Source organism: Ranitomeya variabilis, chromosome 5, assembly GCF_051348905.1.
Source record: "Ranitomeya variabilis isolate aRanVar5 chromosome 5, aRanVar5.hap1, whole genome shotgun sequence".
In the NCBI taxonomy this organism is placed as follows: Eukaryota; Metazoa; Chordata; class Amphibia; order Anura; family Dendrobatidae; genus Ranitomeya; species Ranitomeya variabilis.
This window is the reverse complement of record NC_135236.1, coordinates 190,610,034-190,637,169: the sequence shown is the minus strand read 5'-3', so window position 1 is coordinate 190,637,169 and position 27,136 is coordinate 190,610,034. Positions and strand designations below refer to the sequence as shown.

General features: G+C 42.9%; 1 protein-coding gene across 3 annotated transcripts in view; it reads right to left on the bottom strand.

The window, feature by feature from the left end:
- Positions 1 to 10,026: 10,026 nt before the first annotated feature.
- The window catches only part of FSD2 (fibronectin type III and SPRY domain containing 2), a 60,495-nt gene continuing 43,385 nt past the window's right edge, over positions 10,027 to 27,136 (bottom strand). Inside the window, exons 11-13 of one of the 3 annotated variants that reach the window (XM_077263651.1) lie at positions 25,886 to 26,015; positions 12,195 to 12,371; positions 10,027 to 10,425 (exon numbers count right to left, since the gene is read on the bottom strand). In XM_077263651.1, the coding sequence (XP_077119766.1) occupies positions 10,173 to 10,425; positions 12,195 to 12,371; positions 25,886 to 26,015 (560 nt within the window). In that variant the 3' untranslated portion in view covers positions 10,027 to 10,172. Of the gene's footprint in view, positions 10,426 to 11,011; positions 11,436 to 12,194; positions 12,372 to 25,873; positions 26,016 to 27,136 lie in introns of those variants that run through there. The other 2 variants (XM_077263652.1, XM_077263653.1) reach the window with 2 other exon arrangements.

The following is a 27,136-nucleotide window of genomic DNA, read 5'->3' as shown; positions in this document are numbered from 1 at the left end:
TTCTCCTGTTGATGGCAGAGCAAAGTACTGCAGTGCGCAGGTGTCGGGAAAGGTCAGAGAGGCCTGCGCACTGCAGTACTTTACGCTGCCCTCAACAGGACAGATAAAGTACGCCTGCGCAGGAGCCACGGCAGGAAGACAAGAAGAGGACATCATCGTATGAAGATGGGAGGCGCCGGACAAGGACTGGACGCCCATCGGACCGGACTGCAGCGGGGACCGCCCCTGGGTGAGTATAATCTAACCTGTTTTTCTTATCTTTCGGGTTACATCGGGGGCTTATCTACAGCATTACAGAATGCTGTAGATAAGCCCCTAATGCCTGTGGCCTTAGCTTATAGAAGAATTTTGGGGTGACAGATTACCTTTAACCCTTTATTGCATTGTCACTCTATATTGATATGCATGGATGCAAAATTATTTTTACCTCTTGCACTGGTATAGTGGTGTTGTATTTTTGCTGCACCTGTTTTCCTTTGTTATAATTCTGCCACTTGGCAATCTTGCCATTAATATGGAAGCGCCTTTTTTTGTTTTAATTGTAATAAAATTTTGTGATAAACTTTACTCCATGGTGGATGTATTAGTCTATTTTCTTTTGCATGTTTACAATCTGGTGGGAGTCTATCCACAGCTATTGCGATGAGTGGTATGGGCAGTTAGCCGAGCACCACTGTTTGCACTATGTGGGCTGTGCCTAAGAGTTTGTATTCAATAGCTGCTACTGTGCAGGCGCGGTAAGCCCCATTTTAAAATTGATTTTTTTTTTTGTTCTACTATCTGAATAGCATCAAGCACAGTTATTATTAGGACACTAAACATTCAATTATGCTGCAGCGCAGGTGGCACGGCTGGCATCAGCCTGAAGAAGGTTTTTTTTTCCTTCAATATGTACATATATTCATTATGTAAACTAGGGGGCAGGTCAGTGAGGGATCAGTGACCTGTCAGCAGGCTGCATTATGACTAGCTAATCAGAGCACCACATGGGGGCACTCAAACATGTTTTTTAAGCACACCAAAGTTACTAGGTTAGCACACAAGCATGCTCGGATAAGACCTTATCCGAGCACGTGCGCTCGTCACTACTGCTGCATTGAAGGAATATGTCCTGTCAGCACGTATTCTGTGGGTGGAGTTGGCAAACATTATGCCCCTGTCCCACAGATGAAGACCGCAGCTGTAACCTTAGTGTCGCTCATGATCTCTGCTCCTGAGTCCTGACCCAGTGTCGCTCATGATCTCTGCTCCTGACCCAGCGTCACCCATGATGTCTGCTCCTGCCCCAGTGTCGCCCATGATGTCTCTGCTCGTGCCACAGTGTATCTTGTGATGTCTCTGTTCCTGCCCTAGTGTCACCTGTGATGTTTCTGCTTCTGACCCAGTGTATCCTTTGATGTCTCTGCTCCTGCCCCAGTGCCACCCTTGATATCTCTGCTCCTGCCCCAGGGTCACGCATGTCTCTGCTCCTGCCCCAGTATAACCTGTGATGTCTCTGTTCCTGCCTCAGTGTACCTTGTGATGTTAATGGTACTGTCCCAGCTTCACCTTTGATGTCTATGCTCCTGCTTCAGTGTATCTTGTTATACCTCTGCTCCAGCCCCAGTGTATCCTGTGATGTAGCTGTTCCTGCCCCAGCATCACTTGTGATGTCTCTGTTCCTGTCCCAATGTCACTCATCATGTCTTCTCCTGCCCCAGTGTCACCCATGATGTCTTTGCTCCTGCCCCAGTGTCACCCATGATGTTTGTGCTCCTGCGTCAGCGTCACCCGTTATGTTTCTGATTCTGCCCCAGCATCACCTGTGATGTCTCTATTCCTGCCGTAGTGTCACCTATGATGTCTCTGTTCCTGCCATAGTGTCAGCTGTTTTAATTTAAAAAAACTGACCGTCACATCCAAACATAGACTAAGTGTGAACAGGTGCTGAACCTAGAGTCACCAACTCGTATACAGTTAAATAAAGCAAGCCCACTGCGGTGCTAAAACATGCAAACATGAAACTTGAACTGCATTAGAAATATGAAAAAATGAGAGAGTTTAGCACATAAATAGGCCAATTCATGTGTACCTGGTAGCCACATTAAGGCATCTCTCGTATACCAGGACCTAGACTTTCCTTTCCTCGCTGAGAATAAACGTCTTCATCTGAATGGGTACTTACTGTGAATCCTCTTAGACTAAAATCTCTCTGTGGAGGGGTAATGGTCCTGCTGCGATTAAAACACCTGTGGCTAAGAGGTGGAGTGCTCAGTCAGAAGGCTAATGAATACTGTCACGCCGCTCGCCGCCTCTTCCCATACTTACTTGTCCTCGGCGTCGCGGCGCGGCTGTTCCTCTGCAGCGTCCTCTCAGCGTCCACTCTCCCCCTCTGCTAGGCAGCTAGTGCGCACGCGCGCCAGGTTCAATTCTGCGCGTGCGCACTTCTAGCTTCTCTCCTGCGCCTCCTGCTCTGTCCTCTCTATCACCTTGGAGGACTTTCACCCGGAGGTAATGCGCAGCACACATATACAGGTCCTTCTCAAAAAATTAGCATATAGTGTTAAATTTCATTATTTACCATAATGTAATGATTACAATTAAACTTTCATATATTATAGATTCATTATCCACCAACTGAAATTTGTCAGGTCTTTTATTGTTTTAATACTGATGATTTTGGCATACAACTCCTGATAACCCAAAAAACCTGTCTCAATAAATTAGCATATTTCACCCGGCCAATCAAATAAAAGTGTTTTTTAATAACAAACAAAAAAACCATCAAATAATAATGTTCAGTTATGCACTCAATACTTTGTCGGGAATCCTTTGGCAGAAATGACTGCTTCAATGCGGCGTGGCATGGAGGCAATCAGCCTGTGACACTGCTGAGATGTTATGGAGGCCCAGGATGCTTCAATAGCGGCCTTAAGCTCATCCAGAGTGTTGGGTCTTGCGTCTCTCAACTTTCTCTTCACAATATCCCACAGATTCTCTATGGGGTTCAGGTCAGGAGAGTTGGCTGGCCAATTGAGCACAGTAATACCATGGTCAGTAAACCATTTACCAGTGGTTTTGGCACTGTGAGCAGGTGCCAGGTCGTGCTGAAAAATGAAATCTTCATCTCCATAAAGCATTTCAGCCGATGGAAGCATGAAGTGCTCCAAAATCTCCTGATAGCTAGCTGCATTGACCCTGCCCTTGATGAAACACAGTGGACCAACACCAGCAGCTGACATGGCACCCCACACCATCACTGACTGTGGGTACTTGACACTGGACTTCAGGCATTTTGGCATTTCCTTCTCCCCAGTCTTCCTCCAGACTCTGGCACCTTGATTTCCGAGTGACATGCAAAATTTGCTTTCATCAGAAAAAAGTACTTGGGACCACTTAGCAACAGTCCAGTGCTGCTTCTCTGTAGCCCAGGTCAGGCGCTTCTGCCGCTGTTTATGGTTCAAAAGTGGCTTTACCTGGGGAATGCGGCACCTGTAGCCCATTTCCTGCACACGCCTGTGCACGGTGGCTCTGGATGTTTCCACACCAGACTCAGTCCACTGCTTCCTCAGGTTCCCCAAGGTCTGGAATCGGTCCTTCTCCACAATCTTCCTCAGGGTCCGGTCACCTCTTCTCGTTGTACAGCGTTTTCTGCCACATTGTTTCCTTCCAACAGACTTACCATTGAGGTGCCTTGATACAGCACTCTGGGAACAGCCTATTTGTTGAGAAATTTCTTTCTGGGTCTTACCCTCTTGCTTGAGGGTGTCAATGATGGCCTTCTTGACATCTGTCAGGTCGCTAGTCTTACCCATGATGGGGGTTTTGAGTAATGAACCAGGCAGGGAGTTTTTAAAAGCCTCAGGTATCTTTTGCATGTGTTTAGAGTTAATTAGTTGATTCAGAAGATTAGGGTAATAGGTCGTTTAGAGAACCTTTTCTTGATATGTTAATTTATTGAGACAGGTTTTTTGGGTTATCAGGACTTGTATGCCAAAATCATCAGTATTAAAACAATAAAAGACCTGACAAATTTCAGTTGGTGGATAATGAATCTATAATATATGAAAGTTTAATTGTAATCATTACATTATGGTAAATAATGAAATTTAACACTATATGCTAATTTTTTGAGAAGGACCTGTATATATCCGCCTCTTCCTCTCTCCTGTGCCTTTGGTCATTTGTGCTTCACATTGCCCTAGGCTCTCTCTTCGTTCCTGTGCTCAGTGCTTGTCTCTTGATCTTTTGTTTCTCTCCTTCCGTCTAGTGCCCTGTTCGTTCCTGTGTTCCAGTCCAGTTCCTGCCTGTCTGCCAGCCCTTCCGTCCGTCCAGTGCCCTGTTCGCTCCTGTGTTCCAGTCCAGTTCCTGCCTGTCTTCACCTCCGCAGTACCCTGTTTGTCCTGTTCGTTCCAGTGTTTCCAGTCCAGTCCCTGCCAGTCTCCACGTCCTCAGTATCCTTCCGTATCCTGTATTCCTGTGGTACCCCAGTCCGTCTCTGTGTCCTAGCCTCCCCTGGGTTACCTTTCCTTGCCCCTGCTCCTTCCCTAGCCGCTGTCACTTCCGTCAGCTAGGAATATCTTCCTTTTATCTTGGTCCCCCAGCTCCCGTGGCAATAGTCCCTTGCGGGCCTGTCCCTAACTCTCCCTGTATAGGGGGAGGTCCATCAGGCCAACTCGTCCGTGAGGGGTTCGTTGTCGCGGTCCAGAGGGTCCACTCCTTCTCGCTTTAAAGTCGTCATAAATACTAATTTAAAAAAACTGACCGTCACATCCAAACATAGACTAAGTGTGAACAGGTGCTGAACCTAGAGTCACCAACTCGTATACAGTTAAATAAATAAGGCAGCACACTGCGGCGCCAAAACATGCAAAAATGAAACTTGAACTGCATTACTGCATTAGAAATATGAAAAAAATTAGAGCGTTTAGCGCATAAATTGGCCAATTCATGTGTACCTGGTAGCCACATTAAGGCATCTCTCATATACCAGGACCTAGACTTTCCTTTCCTCGCTGAGAATAAACTTCTTCATCTGAATGGGAACCTACTGTGAATACTCTTCTTAGACTAAAATCTCTCTGTGGAGGGGTAATGGTCCTGCTGTGATTAAAACACTTGTGTCAGCTGTTGTCATGACTCTGTTGTCACAGGACCAGTGGCTCCCTCCCTGTCCTTATTGCTAGGGGGCGCCCTAGCTCGCCCTGTTTCCCAGGTTTCTTCTGATGGTGAAGACGCCTGGGCTATATTCCTTGCCTTAGCTCCTGAATCCGCATGTACCCTTCCCCCACCCAGGGAAGAGGGGAGTAGTAGTGTACAGTAATACTCCAACCAAACTAACAAGGTAATATGAAAATTGTAATGAAAAATACTAAACATACAAACAAACATATATACACACATATAAACAAACACACATATATATATATATATATATATATATATATATATATATACACACACAGACACATAAACAACAGAGGTATGCACCAGTGAGTGTAGGATGAGATAAAACCTAAGTAGGAGAAGAAAAGGAATTATCACACACTCAAAACCTAGCAACAGTCACATATAAATCCACCAAACTCCTTTCTTCAATTACCACCAACAACCTCCAGCCATGCAGCATAAGCTAATTCTGACAATGAGTGCCAGCCCAGACCCAGTTTATATAAGAGATGGGAGTGGCTAATAGTGCACCTCTTAGAACCTTCGCTCCAGGGGCTTTTAACAGAGCAGATTCACACCTGCACTGCCCAAAGAACTTTACACTGTTTAATAAGAAGGTGAAGTGCTTCTAATCCGTGCAGGAGTAGGAGAAATCAGACGCTGTGGTCTTCTGACTCCTCTCTTGCCGTGGTAAACCTGTGACACGTGATGTCTTTTCTCCTGCCACAGCATCACCTGTGATGTTTCTGCTTCTGCCCCAGTGTATCCTTTGAAGTCTTTGCTCCTACCCCAGCTTCATCTATGATGTCTCTGCTCCTGCCTCCACGTCACCTGTGATGTCTCTGCTCATGCTGCTATGTCACCTGTGATGTCTCTTCTTCTGCCCCAGTGTCACCTGGAATATCTCTGTTCCTGCCCCTACATCCCCTGTGATGTCTCTGCTCCTGTCCCAGTGTCACCTGTGGTATCGCTGATCCTGTCCTAGCATCACTGCTCCTCCCAGTGTCACCTGTGATGTATCTGCTTCTGCCACAACATCACCTGTGATGTCTCTGATCCAGCCCTAGTGTAACCTGTGTTTCTGCTCCTGCCACAGCATCACCTGTCATGTCTCTGCTCCTGCCTCAGTGTCACCTGTGATGTTTATACTCAAACCTCATTGTCTCCTGTGATGTATATACTCCAGCCTCATTGTCTCCTATTGTGTATATATAACAAGGCTCGAGTGTCTGCTGTGTGCTTTATGTACTGCAGCTCAAATGTCTCCTATGTTTTGTATATGATCTAGCCCCAGTATCTCCTATGGGGTGTGTATGCTGCAGCCCTAGCTTCTCCTATGGGATTTATATGCTCCAGCCCCAGCATCTTCTATGGAATGTACAGTTAGGTCCATATATATTTGGACAGAGACAACATTTTTCTCATTTTGGTTATAGACATTACCACAATGAATTTTAAACAAAACAATTCAGATGCAGTTGAAGTTGAGACTTTCAGCTTTCATTTGAGGGTATCCACATTAAAATTGGATGAAGGGTTTAGGAGTTTCAGCTCCTTAACATGTGCCACCCTGTTTTTAAAGGGACCAAAAGTAATTGGACAGATTCAATAATTTTAAATAAAATGTTCATTTCTAGTACTTGGTTGAAAACCCTTTGTTGGCAATGACTGTCTGAAGTCTTGAACTCATGGACATCACCAGACGCTGTGTTTCCTCCTTTTTGATGCTCTGCCAGGCCTTCACTGCGGTGGTTTTCAGTTGCTGTTTGTTTGTGGGCCTTTCTGTCTGAAGTTTAGTCTTTAACAAGTGAAATGCATGCTCAATTGGGTTGAGATCAGGTGACTGACTTGGCCATTCAAGAATATTCCACTTCTTTGCTTTAATAGACTCCTGGGTTGCTTTGGCTTCATGTTTTGGGTCATTGTCCATCTGTAGTATGAAACGACGACCAATCAGTTTTGCTGCATTTGGCTGGATCTGAGCACACAGTATGGCTCTGAACACCTCAGAATTCATTTGGCTGCTTCTGTCCTGTGTCACATCATCAATAAACACTAGTGACCCAGTGCCACTGGCAGCCATGCATGCCCAAGTCATTACACTGCCTCCGCCGTGTTTTACAGATGATGTGGTATGCTTTGGATCATGAGCTGTACCAAGCCTTCGCCATACTTTTCTCTTTCCATCATTCTGGTAGAGGTTGATCTTGGTTTCATCTGTCCAAAGAATGTTCTTCCTGAACTGTGCTGGCTTTTTTAGATGTTTTTTAGCAAAGTCCAGTCTAGCCTTTTTATTCTTGACACTTATGAGTGGCTTGCACCGTGCAGTGAACCCTCTGTATTTACTTTCATGCAGTCTTCTCTTTATGATAGATTTGGATATTGATACGCCGACCTCCGGGAGAGTGTTGGTCACTTGGTTGGCTGTTGTGAAGGGGTTTCTCTTCATCATGGAGATTATTCTGCGATCACCCACCACTGTTGTCTTCCGTGGGCGCCCAAGTCTTTTTGCATTGATGAGATCACCAGTGCTTTCTTTCCTTCTCAGGATGTACCAAACTGTACATTTTGCCACCCTAATATTGTAGCAATTTCTCGGATGGGTTTTTTCTCTGTTTTCACAGCTTAAGAATGGCTTGTTTCACCTTCATGGAGAGCACTTTTGACCGCATGTTTACTTCATAGGAAAACCTTCCAAATGCAAGCACCACACCTCAAATCAACTCCAGGCCTTTTATCTGCTTAGTTGAGAATGACATAATGAAGGGATTGCCCACACCTGTCCATGAAATAGCCTTGGAGTCAATTGTCCAATTACTTTTGGTCCCTTTAAAAAACAGGGTGGCACAGGTTAAGGAGCTGAAACTCCTAAACTCTTCATCCAATTTTAATATGGATACCCTCAAATGAAAGCTAAAAGTCTGAACTTCAACTGCATCTGAATTGTTTTGTTTAAAATTAAATTGTGGTAATGTCTATAACCAAAATGAGAAAAATGTTGTCTCTGTCCAAATATATATGGACCTAACTGTATGTGCTGCAGCCCTAGCTTCTCCTATGTGATGTATATGGTCCAGCATATCCTATGGGATGTATACAGTGCCTTGTCACCCCCTTGACATTTTTACGTATGTTTATACCTCACAACCTGGAATTTCACTGTTTTTTTTAGGGTTTACATCAGTGCATGTAAAGAACAATCATTTCAACTGAGAACATTGGTTTTCTTTTTATTGTGAAGCAAACAACAAATAGGACAAAATAACTGAAACCTTCAGTGTGCATAACTATTAACCCACCCTAAAGTCAGTACTTTGTAGAGCCTCCTTTTACGGCAATTACAGCTGCAAGTCACTTTGCATAAGTCTCTATGAGCTTTTCACATCTTGTCATTGCGATTTTTGCCGATTCCTCAAGGCAACCCTGCTCCAGCTCCTTCAAGCTAGATAGTTTCCTTGAACAGCAATCTTCAAGTTTGAGCACAGATTCTCAAATGGATTAATGTCTGGGCTTTGACTAGGCCACTCCAAAACATTTATACATTTCCCTTAAACCACTCAAGTGTTGCTTTAGCAGTATATTTTGGTTCATTGACTTGTTGGAAGATGAACCTCCAACCCAGTCTCAAATCACTGACAGACTGATACAGGTTTTGCTCAAGAATATCACAATACTGTATTTTGCACCATCCATGTTCCCCTCGATTTGGACCACTTTCCTCGTCCCTGCTGTCAAAAAACATCCTCAAAGCATGATGCAGCCACCATGTTTCACTGTGGAGATGTTGCTGTTGAGGTGATGAGTTGTGTTGGTTTGGTGCTAGACACAGCGTTTACCTTGGTGGCCAAAAAGTTCAATTTTGGTCTCATCTGACCAAAGCACCTTCCTCCATTCATTTGAGGAGTCTCCCACACGTCTTTTGGCAAACTCAAAATTAACCTTACAATTTTTGTATGTAAGTAAAGGCCTTTTCCTGCCTACTGTTCCATAAAGGCCACCTCTATGGAGTGTATGGCTTATTGTGGTCATATGGACAGATACCCCAGTCTCTGCTTGGGAACTCTGCATCTCCTTCAGGGTTACCTTTGGTGTCTGTGCTGCCTCTCTGATTAATGCCCTCCTTGCCTGGGCTGAGAGTTTTGGTGGGCGGCTCTCTCTTGGCAGGTTTGTTGTGATACCATGTTCTTTCCGTTTGATGATAATGGATTTAATGGTGCATCGGGATCATCGGAGATTGAGATTTTTTTTTATAAACCAACCCTGACTTCAACTTCTCAGCACCTTTGTCCCTGACTTGTCTGAAGATCTCTCTGGTCCTTCGTGGCCTTTCAGAAAAGGTAAAGTGTGTATACTAACAGACCATGTGATAGGTTGCACACAGGTGGACTTACTTTCACTAAGCATGTGACTAATGAAGGTAATTGCTTGCATCAGATATTTTTAGGGGCTTCTTAGCAAAAGAGGTATAACATATGCACATGTCAATTATTAGTCTCGCATGCAAGACAGTCCAGCTAATCTGTGCAACTCCGTTCCCACCACTGATTGGCAGCTTGCAGACAATGTACAGTGTACGCAGGAAGCTGCCAATCGGGTGTGGGTGGGGTCCTACAGAGCTTGGCATTCAGAGCACTGCTAGATCTACAACTGACAAAACAGAGATTCTATCAAAACTGCACCAAGCAGTCCAGTAAGTGACACTTTGCTGGCATAAGAATCTCTGCACCTACATCATGCTGCTTTCAGATTATGTAGTAAAACCTGCTACCAGATTCCCTTTAATTATTTTGAGCTATGGCCGCTACTATGAATCAACTTACTGCAAGGACTGTTACGTAGAAATGTATAGTTATGCTACAGATCAATTTCACATTAATCTCCATGAGCCAAGTTACTGTTTTATTGGAGTATATTACAGCAATGCTGGCACCCCAGCCACAAGAAGAATCTTTCCCATATGTTGCATACATAGGTGCACTATTCCACAGGGATTCCAACAGTCCATGTGATGAATTTCCATGTCCTCAGGATAAATTCAGTGATTGAGGTATTGGAATACCATTATGTATCTTTAAGCGTCCTGGTTTTTCTAGTGCAAAACATGGGTGCACTAGATGGCGAAATTGGCATTCAAATGTGTAAAAGTGCTGGAGTATGTCCATGTTAAAGAATGATAATCTTTCACAATCATAATCAAGTAGGATTCCAATCCTCAATAAAGGTATTGATACCCGAATATCTGGAGACACGCCGCAGTGCAAAAATTCATATCTGTGCCTGTGGGAGAGTGAACAAAATATATATTTTTTTTTTTTTTCAAAAAAAGCAATTCCCCCCAAAAAAATTGTGTTTACATTATATAAGTTAAAGGGGTTTTCCTGTTTCCATAAAACCCTGTCCAACCATCTGCAGTTTGTTTACACAAATAAACTGTGCTTTACTCACCGTCCCCATGTCCAGCACTGAGACTGCTCTGCCGCTTCCAGAGTTTATTGTCTGCAGTCCTGGAGATGTGATGTCAGTGCTGTGTTACTGAACTCATTGGCTTGTGCCATAAACTCGGACACAGCCTGTGAGCTCATTTATTAGCTCCACTGTTGTTGATGGAAATCATAGGACAAATGATAACAGCACATCACAAGGATGCAAATCATAAGAGACCAAGTAAAGAATAATAGAGGGGGAGTCCAACAACGTTCAATAGGTGCACATTTTAGACATATCCAATGCCTCCCTGATGAAGGCTTATGTCAGAGTCTGGCGCCATTCCAGCAGGAGAAGAGCAATATGGGTCCATCTTGCTTCAGACTTTCAATTCACTTGGTACTTGGTTAATTGTAACCATTGGGTACGTTTTAATTTATTTATTTATTTTTTTTTTTTAACAGTCTTTGGCTTGGTCTCGATCCATGGCAACTTCATGGATGAACAATCTGTAGGAAGATCAATCTTGTGCAAGTTTAGATAGGTCCATCAGGGTCTTCTCTGTCGTGATCTTGATTGCACCAAGCTGTCGGGTTGTTGGTCTTCCTCTTCGCATTGGTCTTTCTATTCTTCTTCTGATGTCCTTCTGCAGTGATTGCTTTCTTCGTATAATGTTTCCAAAGTAGGCAAGTCGTACCTTGGTGATCCTTGCTTCAGGTGACATGTCTGGCTTGATTTGTTTCAAAATTGATTTGTTTGTTCTTCTTGCCATCCATGGTATTGATAACATCCCTCTCCAGCACAACATTGTAAAGGCATCGATTCATCCTTCTTCTCGTTTCTTTATCAACCCGGTTTTGCATCTGTTAAAAAAAAACAAAAAAAAACGATGTAAGAGCTGTGTCTTCGTCGCCATTGAAATGTTCCTCTGTTTGAAGACCTTGTCCTGTGACTTCATTGTTGATTTGTCCAAAGCTATTCTCCTATTGACTTCCGGTGTCGTCGCTGCATCTTGAGTGATCGTTGATCTGAGACGGTTGAAGTCTTTTACACCTTCCAGTTTGTCACCGTCCATCTGAAATGTGTCCAGGTCGCACTTGGCAGTAGTAAATATATACACACCTATTGACAGTTGCATCCTTGATTTTTGCTTCTATCAATTGTTTTGTGATTTCCATATACATACAATATAAGGCTGCCTTCACACTAGCAGTATTTGGTCAGTATTTTACATCAGTATTTGTAAGCCAAAACCAGGAGTGGAACAATTAGAGGAAAAGTATAATAGGAACACATCACCACTTCTGCATTTATCACCCACTCCTGGTTTTGGCTTACAAATACGGATGTAAAATACTGACCACATACTGCTAGTGTGACGGCAGCCCAAGGCTACTGGTGCTTCACCTGGTCAGCATATACTTTGATTCACTTTGTCGCCTCTTGCTGTGTTTTGCTGCCTTCCTTTGCTTGTAGCTCCGGTGGTTAACTTGATTTCTTGTGATACACATTGTGAAGACATTAATAAATCTAATTTTGGATTTGCAATGTGGGCTATATACCATTTTGTTCAGGTTCTCCTTTGTATGGAGTTCACTAGTATGTAGGCAGCGTCACATTACCTTGCAGGTGTCCGGACATGTCGGAGACACCAGGAGCTGTTGTTGGCCCCGAGGACTGCACTCCTGTTTATATCTTCATAGGCTACTCCAATCCGATACTCTGCATGTTCATCAACTTCTACCTCCCAGTAATGCCTCCCCTTGAAAGGGATGAGATTTGCTAAAACCGCAATGCACCTAGAAAATATAAAAATGTAGTGCACGGATGTCATCCCTACGTTCACATTCTCTAAAGATAACAGTTGTAAAAATGAGCAAGAACTACTGTAATAATATAAAGGTCCCAAACGTCTTCACAATTTGTCACACTTGATAATGACAGTAATGTCAACCATGAGTCTAAGGCCCCTTTCACACATCAGTTTTTTGCCGTCAGTCACAATCCATTGGCTCGACGGATCCATCGCAGATTGTGAAAAACTGATGCGACTGATCTGTTTTTTGGACAGATCCAACTAGCGGATCTGGCTAATTGGATCCGAGGATGCTTAGTTAAAAAAAAACTGAATCCGTCTCCGGATTCCGTCATTTGACGGATCCCGCGCCATAGGCTTCTATTCTAGCAAACGACGGATGGCGACAGATCCGTCGCTGTCTGTTTTTTAGACATACACAAAAAACGTTACTTTGTCCGTTGTCTCTGGCCGCCGGACAACCAATTTTCGACTGATCCAGCAAACAACGGATGAAACATGAGGCCATCCGTCACAATCCGTTGCTAATACAAGTCGGATTCGACGGATTGCGACTGATGGCAAAAAACTGATGTGTGAAAGGGGCCTAAGTGATATTTGCTGCATTCACAATCAATATAATAGCGATAGTCAAAGCCAATAGGTATAAAGTGCTTCAAACTTTATGATAAAAACAAATATTTATTGAAAATATGATAAAAATTCAACAACAATAAAAAGACAGGGCGAAAAAACCTCCAAAAAATAGGAGGAGAAATCACAGATACCTATAGATCCCAATCTTGAAATAGAGGGATAATAATACATGTCATACCATCCAAGAGCTATACTACAGGAAAAATGCTTAAAGGGAACCTGTCACTCCCAAAATCGAAGGTGAGCTAAGCCCACCAGCATCAGGGGTTTATCTTCAGGATTCTGTAATGCTGTAGATAAGCCCCGATGTATCCTAAAAGATGAGAAAAAGAGAAAAGATAGATTATACTCAACCAGGGGTGGTCCCGATCCGGTTCTGGTCCAATGGGCGTCGCAGTCCGGGAAAGGTCAGAGAGGCCCGACACCTGCGCACTGCAGTACTTTGCTCTGCCCTCAACAGGACAGACAAAGTACGCCTGCGCAGGAGCTGCAGCGTGAATACAAGAAGAGGACGTCATCGTAAGATGGGAGGCCCCGGACCGCACCGCAATGCCCATCGGACCAGAACCGGACCGGGACCATCCCTGGGTGAGTATAATGTATCCTGAAAGATTAGAAAAAGAGGTTACATCGGGGGCTTATCTACAGCATTACAGAATGCTGTAGATAAGCCCCTGATGCTGGTGGGCTTAGCTCACCTTCGATTTTGGGTGTGACAGGTTCCCTTTAAACAGATGTAATATGTAACCACTTATAGCACCTGAAAGCAGGACATATAGGAAAAGAATCATATCTGTATACTCATGAGGTGACAAGATAAAGTACTAAGTGCAATATATATGCATAATATAAGCCTGTATCCTAAATCTGTACTGTCTCTGTATAAAGCGCCAAAATGTCAATAGTAGCAAAAGCAACCTGTAGATGCAAACGGATAGTATACAGCTGAACTGGTAAGTGATGGAAAATGACAATAAAAGTTTTAATACCTGAAGAGGAACCACCAGATAGGAACAGCCGATGCCGTGTCCTTCCCCACATCCGACGCCGTTTCGCCTACGCTTCTTCTGAGGTGTACTTATGCTTTTTATACAGTGGCAGTACAGTCATCTGGATGTTTCATATTATACTTTTATATTGCACTTTGTCACCTCATGAGTATATAGATGTGATTCTTTTCCTCTATGACCTGCTTTAAAATGCTATAAGTGATTACATATTACATATCAACTTGTTTTTGAAAGAGCTACGTGTGTATGTATATGTACGTATGTGTGTGTGTGTGTGTATATATATATATATATATATATATATATATATATATATATATATATATATATATATATATATATATATATATATATATATATATATATATATACATATATATATTATATATATATATATATATATATATATATATATATATACACTCACCGGCCACTTTATTAGGTACACCTGTCCAACTTCTTGTTAACACTTAATTTCTAATCAGCCAATCACATGGCGGCAACTCAGTGCATTTAGGCATGTAGACATGTTCAAGACAATCTCCTGCAGTTCAAACCGAGCATCAGTATGGGGAAGAAAGGTGATTTGAGTGCCTTTGAACGTGGCATGGTTGTTGGTGCCAGAAGGGCTGGTCTGAGTATTTCAGAAACTGCTGATCTACTGGGATTTTCACGCACAACCATCTCTAGGGTTTACAGAGAATGGTCCGAAAAGGAAAAAAAATCCAGTGAGCGGCAGTTCTGTGGGCGGAAATGCCTTGTTGATGCCAGAGGTCAGAGGAGAATGGGCAGACTGGTTCGAGCTGATAGAAAGGCAACAGTGACTCAAATCGCCACCCGTTACAACCAAGGTAGGCCTAAGAGCATCTCTGAACGCACAGTGCGTCGAACTTTGAGGCAGATGGGCTACAGCAGCAGAAGACCACACCGGGTACCACTCCTTTCAGCTAAGAACAGGAAACTGAGGCTACAATTTGTACAAGCTCATCGAAATTGGACAGTAGAAGATTGGAAAAACGTTGCTTGGTCTGATGAGTCTCGATTTCTGCTGCGACATTCGGATGGTAGGGTCAGAATTTGGCGTAAACAACATGAAAGCATGGATCCATCCTGCCTTGTATGGAGCATCTTTGGGATGTGCAGCCGACAAATCTGCGGCAACTGTGTGATGCCATCATGTCAATATGGACCAAAATCTCTGAGGAATGCTTCCAGCACCTTGTTGAATCTATGCCACGAAGAATTGAGGCAGTTCTGAAGGCAAAAGGGGGTCCAACCCGTTACTAGCATGGTGTACCTAATAAAGTGGCCGGTGAGTGTATATATATGTATATATGTATGTATATATACAGTTAGGTCCATATATATTTGGACAGAGACAACATTTTTCTCATTTTGGTTATAGACATTACCACAATGAATTTTAAACAAAACAATTCAGATGCAGTTGAAGTTCAGACTTTCAGCTTTCATTTGAGGGTATCCACATTAAAATTGGATGAAGGGTTTAGGAGTTTCAGCTCCTTAACATGTGCCACCCTGTTTTTAAAGGGACCAAAAGTAATTGGACAATTGACTCCAAGGCTATTTCATGGACAGGTGTGGGCAATCCCTTCATTATGTCATTCTCAACTAAGCAGATAAAAGGCCTGGAGTTGATTTGAGGTGTGGTGCTTGCATTTGGAAGGTTTTCCTATGAAGTAAACATGCGGTCAAAAGTGCTCTCCATGAAGGTGAAACAAGCCATTCTTAAGCTGTGAAAACAGAGAAAAAACCCATCCGAGAAATTGCTACAATATTAGGAGTGGCAAAATGTACAGTTTGGTACATCCTGAGAAGGAAAGAAAGCACTGGTGATCTCATCAATGCAAAAAGTACGTCCAGCCGATCGCGGCCGGGTGTCAGCTGACTATCGCAGCTGACATCCGGCACTATGTGCCAGGAGCGGTCACGGACCGCCCCCGGCACATTAACCCCCGGCACACCGCGATCAAACATGATCGCGGTGTACCGGCGGTATAGGGAAGCATCGCGCAGGGAGGGGGCTCCCTGCGGGCTTCCCTGAGACCCCCGGAGCAACGCGATGTGATCGCGTTGCTCCGAGGGTCTCCTACCTCCCTCCTCGCCGCAGGTCCCGGATCCAAGATGGCCGCGGCATCCGGGTCCTGCAGGGAGGGAGGTGGCTTACCGAGTGCCTGCTCAGTGCAGGCGCTGGTAAGCTTGCTGCACTCTAAGTGAGATCACCGATTTGACAGAGTGCTGTGCACACTGTCAAATCACCGATCTGTAATGTCCCCCCCTGGGACAAAGTAAAAAAGTTAAAAAAAAATGTCCACATGTGTAAAAAAAAAATAAAAAAAAATTCCTAAATAAATAAATAAAATAAAAAAATTATTCCCATAAATACATTTCTTTATCTAAATAAAAAAAATCAAACAATAAAAGTACACATATTTAGTATCGCCGCGTCCGTAACGACCCCACCTATAAAACTATATCACTAGTTAACCCCTTCAGTGAACACCGTAAAAAAAAAAAAAAAAAAAGAGGCAAAAAACAACGCTTTATTCCCATACTGCCAAACAAAAAGTGGAATAACACGCGATCAAAAAGACGGATATAAATAACCATGGTACCGCTGAAAACGTCATCTTGTCCTGCAAAAAACGAGCTGCCATACACCATCATCAGCGAAAAAATAAAAAAGTTATAGTCCTCCGAATAAAGCGATGTCAAAATAATTATTTTTTCTATAAATTAGCTTTTATCGTATAAAAGCGCCAAAACATAAAAAAAATTATATAAATGAGGTATCGCTGTAATCGTACTGACCCGAAGAAAAAAACTGCTTTATCAATTTTACCAAACGCGGAACGGTATAAACGCCTCCCCCAAAAGAAATTCATGAATAGCTGGTTTTTGGTCATTCTGCCTCACAAAAATCGGAATAAAAAGCGATCAAAAAAATCTCCCGTGCCCGAACATGTTACCAATAAAAACGTCAACTCGTCCCACAAAAAACAAGACCTCACATGACTCTGTGGACTCAAATATGGAAAAATTATAGCTCTCAAAATGTGGTAACGCAAAAAATATTTTTTGCAATAAAAAGCGTCTTTCAGTGTGTGACGGCTGCCAATCATACAAATCCGCTAAATAACCCGCTATAAAAGTAAATCAAACCCCCCTTCATCACCCCCTTAGTTAGGGAAAAATTAAAAAAATTTAAAAAATGTATTTATTTCCATTTTCCCATTAGGGTTAGGGCTAGGATTGGGTCTAAAGTTAGGGTTAGGGTTTGGATTACATTTACGGTTGGGAATAGGGTTGGGATTAGTGTTAGGGGTGTGTCTGGGTTAGAGATGTGGTTAGGGTTACCGTTGGGATTAGGGTTAGGGGTGTGTTTGGATTAGGGTTTCAGTTATAATTGGGGGTTTCCACTGTTTAGGCACATCAGGGGCTCTCCAAATGTGACATGGCGTCCGATATCAATTCCAGCCAATTCTGCGTTGAAAAAGTAAATCAGTGCTTCTTCCCTTCCAAGCTCTCCCGTGCGCCCAAACAGGGGTTTACCCCAACATATGGGGTATCAGCGTACTCGGAACACATTGGAGAACAACTTTTGGGGTCCAATTTCTCCTGCTACCCTTGGGAAAATACAAAACTAGGGGCTAAAAAATAATTTTTGTGGAAAAAAAAAATTTTTTTATTTGCATGGCTCTGCGTTATAAACTGTAGTGAAACACTTGGGGGTTCAAAGCTCTCACAACACATCTAGATGAGTTCCTTAGGGGGTCTACTTTCTAAAATGGTGTCACTTGTGGGGGGTTTCTACTGTTTAGGTACATTAGGGGCTCTGCAAACGCAATGTGACGCCTGCAGACCATTCCATCTAAGTCTGCATTCCAAATGGCGCTCCTTCCCTTCCGAGCCCTCCCATGCGCCCAAACGGTGGTTCCCCCCCACATATGGGGTATCAGCGTACTCAAGACAAATTGGACAACAACTTTTGGGGTCCAATTTCTCCTGTTACCATTGGGAAAATACAAAACTGGGGGCTAAAAAATAATTTTTGGGGAAATTTTTTATTTTTTTATCTTCACGGCTCTGCGTTATAAACTGTAGTGAAACACTTGGGGGTTCAAAGTTCTCACAACACAACTAGATAAGTTCCTTGGGGGGTCTAGTTTCCAATATTGGGTCACTTGTGGGGGGTTTCTACTGTTTAGGTACATTAGGGGCTCTGCAAATGCAATGTGACGCCTGCAGACCAATCCATCTAAGTCTGCATTGCAAATGATGATCCTTCCCTTCCGAGCTCTGCCATGCGCTCAAACGGTGGTTCCCCCCCAGATATCAGGTATCATCGTACTCAGGACAAATTGGACAACAATATATAGGGTCCAATTTCTCCTGTTAACCTTGGAAAAATACAAAACTGGGGGCTAAAAAATAATTTTTGTGGAAAAAAAATATTTTTTATTTGCACGGCTCTCCGTTATAAACTGTAGTGAAACACTTGGGGGTTCAAAGCTCTCACAACACATCTAGATGAGTTCCTTAGGGGGTCTACTTTCCAAAATGGTGTCACTTGTGGGGGGGTTTTACTGTTTAGGTACATTAGGGGCTCTGCAAACGCAATGTGACGCCTGCAGACCATTCCATCTAAGTCTGCATTCCAAATGGCGCTCCATCCCTTCCGAGCCCTCCCATGCGCCCAAACGGTGGTTCCCCCCCACATATGGGGTATCAGCGTACTCAGGACAAATTGGACAACTTTTGGGGTCCAATTTCTCCTGTTACCCTCGGGAAAATACAAAGCTGGGGGCTAAAAAATAATTTTTGTGGGAAAAAATTTTTGTTTTATTTTTACGGCTCTGCATTATAAACTTCTGTGAAGCACTTGGTGGGTCAAAGTGCTCACCACACCTCTAGATAATTTCCTTAGGGGGTCTACTTTCCAAAATGGTGTCACTTGTGGGGGGTTTCAATGTTTAGGCACATCAGTGGCTCTCCAAACGCAACATGGCGTCCCATCTCAATTCCTGTCAATTTTGCAGTGAAAAGTCAAACGGCGCTCCTTCCCTTCCGAACTCTCCCATGCGCCCAAACAGTGGTTTACCCCCACATATGGGGTATCAGCGTACTCAGGACAAATTGTACAACAACTTTTGGGGTCCAATTTCTTCTCTTACCCTTTGGAAAATAAAAAATTGGGGGCGAAAAGATCATTTTTGTGAAAAAATATGATTTTTTATTTTTACGGTTCTGCATTATAAACTTCTGTGAAGCACTTGGTAGGTCAAAGTGCTCACAACACATCTAGATAAGTTCCTTAGGGGGTCTACTTTCCAAAATGGTGTCACTTGTGGGGGGATTCAATGTTTAGGCACATCAGTGGCTCTCCAAACGCAACATGGCGTCCCATCTCAATTCCAGTCAATTTTGCATTGAAAAGTCAAATGGCGCTCCTTCGCTTTCGAGCTCTGTCATGCGCCCAAACAGTGGTTTACCCCTACATATGGGGTATCGGCGTACTCAGGACAAATTGTATAACATCTTTTGGGGTCCATTTTCTCCTGTTACCCTTGGTAAAATAAAACAAATTGGAGCTGAAGTAAATTTTGTGTGAAAAAAAGTTAAATGTTCATTTTTATTTAAACATTCCAAAAATTCCTGTGAAACACCTGAAGGGTTAATAAACTTATTGAATGTGGTTTTGAGCACCTTGAGGGGTGCAGTTTTTAGAATGGTGTCACACTTGGGTATTTTCTATCATATAGACCCCTCAAAATGACTTCAAATGAGATGTGGTCCCTAAAAAAAAAATGGTGTTGTAAAAATGAGAAATTACTGGTCAGCTTTTAACCCTTATAACTCCCTAACAAAAAAAAATTTTGGTTCCAAAATGGTGCTGATGTAAAGTAGACATGTGGGAAATGTTACTTATTAAGTATTTTGTGTGACATATCACTGTGATTTAATTGCATAAAAATTCAAATTTGGAAAATTGCGAAATTTTCAAAATTTTCGCCAAATTTCCATTTTTTTCACAAATAAACGCAGGTAATATCAAAGAAATTTTACCACTATCATGAAGTACAATATGTCACGAGAAAACAATGTCAGAATCACCAGGATCCGTTGAAGCGTTCCAGAGTTATAACCTCATAAAGGGACAGTGGTCAGAATTGTAAAAATTGGCCTGGTCCATAACGTGCAAACCACCCTTGGGGGTGAAGGGGTTAAACAAAGTCTTAACCATGCAAGCCCATCAGCAGCTGTCTCAATAAACCCAAAATACTTAAAAGCGATGTGTTTAGCTCAACCACCATAATAGAGTGCAATATCCACCATATTGCACTTTGTGTACATGAAATACAACATAAAAGTAATGCTTTCTAATGTAAATAGCTATAAATATTGGCTTGGGCCTTCTATGATGATGGGCAGGAAATAAAAATGCCAATATCAAACTTCTACCTTATGCTTTAGTTTTGCATAGGCCAGGGTCACACTTGTGTGTGTAATGCGAGAAACTCGCACGAGTCTTTCGCATCAATACCCGGCACAGCCGCTGGCACTCGGGACCGGAGCGTTCAGCTGAAGAGAAATACATGCAGCTGGTCCCGAGTGCTGGCGGCAGTGCCAGGTATTGATGCGCGAGACTTGTGCTAGTTGCTCCCATGGCACACGCAAGTGTGACCCCAACCATAGAATGACTATAGTCAGGGTTGGACTGGGGTGTCTGGGACCCACAGGGAAAAATGGCCCTAGGGGCCCACCCTACGGCTATATGCCAATACCTGGTAGCCCAGTTATCCTATTTATAGTGGAGCGTCGACTGTAAAACACAGGCAGCTCCTGCACATCTACTGTGCGTCACCATAACTTGGATGCACAATTACGGTAGTTTACATGAAAGGAGTTCTTTGGTTAAAACAAGTTATTATCACCAATCTATGTGCTCCGCAGGATAAGTGATAGCTTAGAAACCGCACCGATCAGAAGAATGAGGAAGTTTTATCCCTGATAAGACACTTATCCCCATTTTAAAATGGAGTGGCAGGTGGGATGTCTCACCGCAGCTCCACTCACCATCTTTGGGGCTTCCAGAAAAAAACAAGTGCAGTGCTTGCAGCCACTCAGGGAATGAATGGATCAGTGGTGAAGTCACACATGCCACTCCAGTCTAATGGGGATAAAAGCTCCACATTCTGCCAATTGGATCCAAGCAGTCAGACCACCCCCAATCAATAGGTTATCACTTATCCTGTGGATAGGTGATTCCTTTTTTTCACAGGAGAATCCCTGTAAGTATTTAATCTCTAATCAAAATAAAGAATCTTCTCCTATTTAATATCAGAGAGAACAAATGACCACCATACACAACACAATCCACTATACCAAGACAAAAAATACCACATACAGGGAACAAATACCATCACACCATGACCAGACCACATAGTGACTGAATAATGCCACATACAAGGAACAAACACGCCACACCATGAACAGACCACATAGTGATGGAACAATACCACATATTACCAGCATACAGTGACCAAATAAAACCACATACAAGGAGAAATACATCCACACCCTAACTAGAATACATATTCCACCACATAGTGACCAAATAATACCACATACAAAGGACAAATACCACCACACGATGGCCAGACCACAAATGTCCACCACATAGTGACCAAATACCACCACATGCAGGGGATAAATACCACTACTCAGTGACCAGACCACATATTACTAACACATAGTAACCGAATAATACTAGATACAGGGAACAAATGCAGCCACACTGTGACCAGACCACAAATTACCATTGCATAGTGACCGAATACCACCATATGCACGGGATAAATACTGCCACACCGTGACCAGACCACATATTGCCACCACATAGTAACCGAATACTACTAGATACAGGGAACAAATACCGCCACACTGTGACCAGACCACAAATTGCCATCACATAGTGAACAAATGCTACAATAATGATCATGAATACAAACCACAATACTAACAACACTGTTATTACCACCAGTGACATTATACACAGGAGCACTGTATACAGCGAATAATGTACAGGTAATACAGTGCTCACCAGTGACATTATACAATGGAACTCTGTACATAGTGTACAGGTAATACAGTGAACACAGTGACATTATACACAGGAGCTCTGTATATAGTGTACAGGTAATACAGTGATCACCAGTGACATTTATACACAGGAGCTCTGTATATAGTGTCAGTGTTCAGGTAATACAGGGATCATCAGTGACATTATACACATGAGATCTGTATATAGTGTACAGGTAGTATAGTGATTGCCAATGACATTTTACACAGGAGCTCTGTATATAGTGTCAGTGTTCAGGTAATACAGTGATCACAGGTGACATTATTGTTAGAATCTGTTTAGTTTGTGACTATCAGCCATTTTCTTGTGGAGTTCTGGCTGCTGGTCTTTTTCATCTGGTGCTGGGTTTGTCTTGGGTCAGGTGATTGTATAACTCTTTATTGACCAGCATCTGCCTCCCATTCCTTGCCGGACAACAGTGTTAATCTGCTTGAGCTCTAGCTAGGTGCTTTGCTTTGAGTCCGGTGTGTGTTATTTGTGCAGTGCTGGTACCTCTGGTTCTGCTAGCCTTTGTTTCTGTTTTCTATTGCTTTCTGCAGCCTTCTCTGTGTTTTCTAGTAGGAGGTGGCTTGTTTTTGTACCCAGTCCTTAGTTCTTTTAGCGAACCCCTTCCCCTTATCTATAGGTCTTCGCTTGAGATTAACCTAGGATCGTCGGTGGGTCTATTTGCAAGGAATGGGTCGACCACTCCATCGTAGGGTTTCAGCCTAGTCATAGTGCAGGGTCAGTTTTCCCCTTCTACCATTAGCTGAGTTTGCTCTCAATAATCATACATCTTCTTCGGCTGGGTGTTCTCCATTCTTTTGTTGTACTGGGAAGAATCCATCTTTCAGTCCTTTTTCTAGGATTGGGGCAGCGGTGCCTGAGGAGAAGAGTTTTTCTGGAAATTTGGAAAGGGTTTGGACCACTACTTAAAAATGATGTTCCATATTATTAAGCAGGTCACAGTTTTCAAGTAACATGGGAAAGAAAAAGGATCTCTCTGCTGCTGAAAAGCATCAAATAGTGCAATGCCTTGGTGAAGGGATGAAAACATTACAAATTTCCCGAAAACTTAAGGGTGATCATCGTACTGTTAAGAGATTTGTGGCTGTATCTGAGCACAGATGTGTTTGTGCTGATAAAGGCATAATGAAGAAGATTTCTGCCAGGCAAGTTCATCGGATTAGGAGAGCAGCTGCTAAAAAGCCATTACAAAGCAGCGAACAGATACTTGAAGCTGCTGGTGCCTCTGGAGTCCCTCGAACGTCAAGGTGTAGGATCCTTCAAAGGCTTGCTGTGGTGCATAAACCTACTATTCGGCCACCCTTAAACAGTGTTCACAAGCAGAAATGGTTGCATTGGGCCCACACATACATGAAGACTAATTTCCAAACAGTCTTGTTTACTGATAAGTGTTGAGCAACCCTGGATGGTCCAAATGGATGGAGTAGTGGATGGTTGGTGGATGGCCACCATGTCCCAACAAGGCTGCAACGACAGAAGGTGGAGGAGTCATGTCTTGGGCCGAAATCATGGAGAAACAGCTGGTAGGGCCCTTTAAGGTTCATGAAGGTGTGAAGATGACCTCTGCAAAGTATACAGAGTTTCTAACTGACAAATTTCCTCCATGGTATAAAAAGCAGAAATATGCCTTCAGGAGCAAAATCATCTTCATGCTGACAATGCACCATCTCATGCTGTAAAAAATTCCTCTGAGTCATTGGCTGCTATGGGCATAAAAGGAGATAAACTCACGGTATGGCCACCATCTTCCCCTGACCACAATCCTATAGAGAACCTTTGGAGTATCATCAAGCAAAAGATCTATGAGGGTGGGAGGCAGTTCACATCAAAACAGCAGCTCTGGGAGGCTATTCTGACTTCATGCAAAGAAATAGAAGCAGAAACTCAATGGATGCAAGAATTGTGAAGGTGATATCAAAGATGGTGACTGGTGATATACACAGGACTTCTGAATATCGTGTCAGTGTACAAAGAATACAGTGATCACCAGTGACTTTATACACAGGAGCTCTGTATACAGTGTCAGTGTACAGGTAATACAGTGATCACAGATTACATTATACACAAGATCCCTGTACACAGTATATAGTGTATAGTGTCTGTGTGTACATGTAATACACTGACCCACCAGTGACGTCTGTAGTTGAAGTCCTTCATCTTTGCTTTTCTTCTTCATCTAGCACAGACCGCCATCAATTGTTCCAGCAAGGTCCATTGTCCTGCCCCCCTATATATCCATCCTGGACTCCCTATATATATATGCATCCTGACTAAACCATATATCCATCCTGGCTCCACCATATATCCATCCTGGCCACCCATGTATCCATCTTGGCCCCACCATATATCCAACCTGGCTCCCCTATATATATATCCATCCACGCCTGTGTGTGTTTGGCTTTAGAGCGAGCCTGAATTTGGACTTTACCGAGTATGGTCACAGTCCTGATGGAACAGAGTCTGTGACGCACTGCGTTGGGGTAGCTACCATTTCTTCTGCGGGTCTGGACTGTTGTGAGTGCCCTGGTCACAAGGACGGTGATCCCAGTAAGACAGCTTCACCAGGAGAGAGGACTGACAGGAGGTCAGTGTGTGGAGCTGGAGATCCAGGAAGGTAACTCCAGCAAGGGGGTTATAATGGCAGAGAAGTATTTGCTATTGGAACTGTCTGATTGTTATGTTCCGTTGATGCATATAATGAACCGTATGAAAGTAGCCGCAGCTGAAAAAGACTATATGTCGGCCCTGTGATGTTTAAATGCACTACCGTAGTTTATGGAGGTATAATAAACCAGGCACAGACTTTTGTTAAGGAAAATACGGTCTTGCTGTGTGTTATATCACTGCCAAGCGAGTATTCCCCAACCCGCTAGTGATCGCTGCATCACAGTACCTGTCAAACGCACTCAAATATTCCCAAAAGAGAAACAACAAAATGTTTTAACACACTTCAAAATAAAAAGACTATCCCAATATAGAAAGACTAGAAAGGCACATCAGCAAAAAATGTATGATAAAAGCAATGGACCAGAAATCAGAATAACGGTAGGTAGTAAGAGCAATAAATGATAAACTGATCAGGCAACCATGCAAACGTCAATCCGTTCACAATGCACATAAAGAATATATAAATGTGCAAGATGGGGGAATGTTAAAAAGGAAGAAGGCAAAAATACCTGCATGGCGTCTCAATCAGATACTGACTTCAATGATCCTCATATTTGGTTTCCAAGTCCTTCATACTGAATAATCCACAGATGATAGGTGTGAAGAAAAATTATCCCAGCTCCTAGTGGGAGGCGTGAGGAAACGCTTTGACCGATTCTTGCACTTCCACCAATACTGCAAACAGCCCAAATGACGTCACTCCACTAAGTGCCTCTGTGGACTACAAAGTCACATCTCACACATATTTAGATATTGTTATGATGTGCGTTGTGAACTGATTGCCATTCACATGGCTGCCTGATTGTTTCATTATTTATTTCCCTAACTGTGTACAATTGTTCTGAAGTTTTGCTTTTAAGACAAGTTTTTTAATGAATTGTATATTTACATTCTTTCTGCATTGGGACAGTTTTTTTGAAGTGCGTAAAAACATTTTTTGGTTTCTCTAATACTACAGAAAATATAAGGAAACTGTTGAAGCACTGTACATTTCTTACGCACTTTTAATAATACCTTGAGAATTTGTTGCAGTGATAAGGTAAATCCTCCAGACTTTCCTCTTCTTCACATGAAATAGTAAATCCGTTATCAGAAATAGACAGGAGTGGATGAGCAGTTTCTTCATTAAGATAAAAAAATGAACCTAGAGAGATAGAGATGCGGCTCAGCGTACTCCATATTAAGCAGGTAATTAGATGTGTTTACATCACACTGAAATATTCAGAACTTATCTACGCAGAAAGGAAAGAGGAAGAACGTTCAATTATAGGACGTACAGGAACCAGACCAAAATCTGCGGAGATCTGGACCATTCTGGATGATGGATCATTTGTGGCAATATCAGAATTGACGCCAGTCATTGAGTCAACGTGGCTGTACACGCATCAGTAACGTGCAATTCAACAAATTGTTTGACTAAACAGCTGACTCCGAAGAAATTGTATGACTTGTCTTTACTTGCAGTGAATTTGATGATGCTATTAGGCCAAAATCTGAAAATTAGTAGGAAATTGAGTAATTGTATAGATTAATAGAAAGCATTCTGCACCACTCTAAACGAGTGCAAGAAAGACACTCCAGTTTGAGCCATTTCTACTTATTGACAGAAAATAATGAGTTATTAACCTCTTCCTGAGCCGCCACGACCCCCGTCCTGCATTTCCTTCTCCCTCCTCTCCGGCTGTTGACTGGGGTCTGCGCACAGTGCTTAGATCCCCGGGTCCTGTGCTTAGGGTGAGCGTGTGCGCTCCCTCCTTCTTAAATGGGCCGCTCGCACCATCTTAAAGTGTCCCCAGGCAATGGCTAGGAGGCACTTATTATTTAAGAAGATACCTGTGTAACGTTGTTAGTCTGTTCCCAGCACACTTGCTAGTTCTCAAGTCCCTATCCGTTACTACTTGCTAGTTCCTCTAGTATCTGCCCGTCCCTAGCTTTACCTGCTGATTATTGCCTTGTTCCTGTCAATCCTTGCTAATACCTGCCATGCCAGTCTGTATTTCAGTCGGTACCACTAGCGTCGGACTGGAGAACCTTGGGCCCACCAGAGAAAATCATTCTTGGGGCCCACTATGTAGCTACATAGAAATAAATACAAGACCACCAATTGTGTGGTAAAACACGTTAATATCAGGGTATAAGGCAGTACATGAATTAATTATGTAGCAGGAGTTGGGGTAGCCCTCTCAGAATATAATATAGCCCCCCTCATAAAATAATGTAGCCCCCTTCATAAAATATAATGCAGCCCCCTCTCATGGAATATAA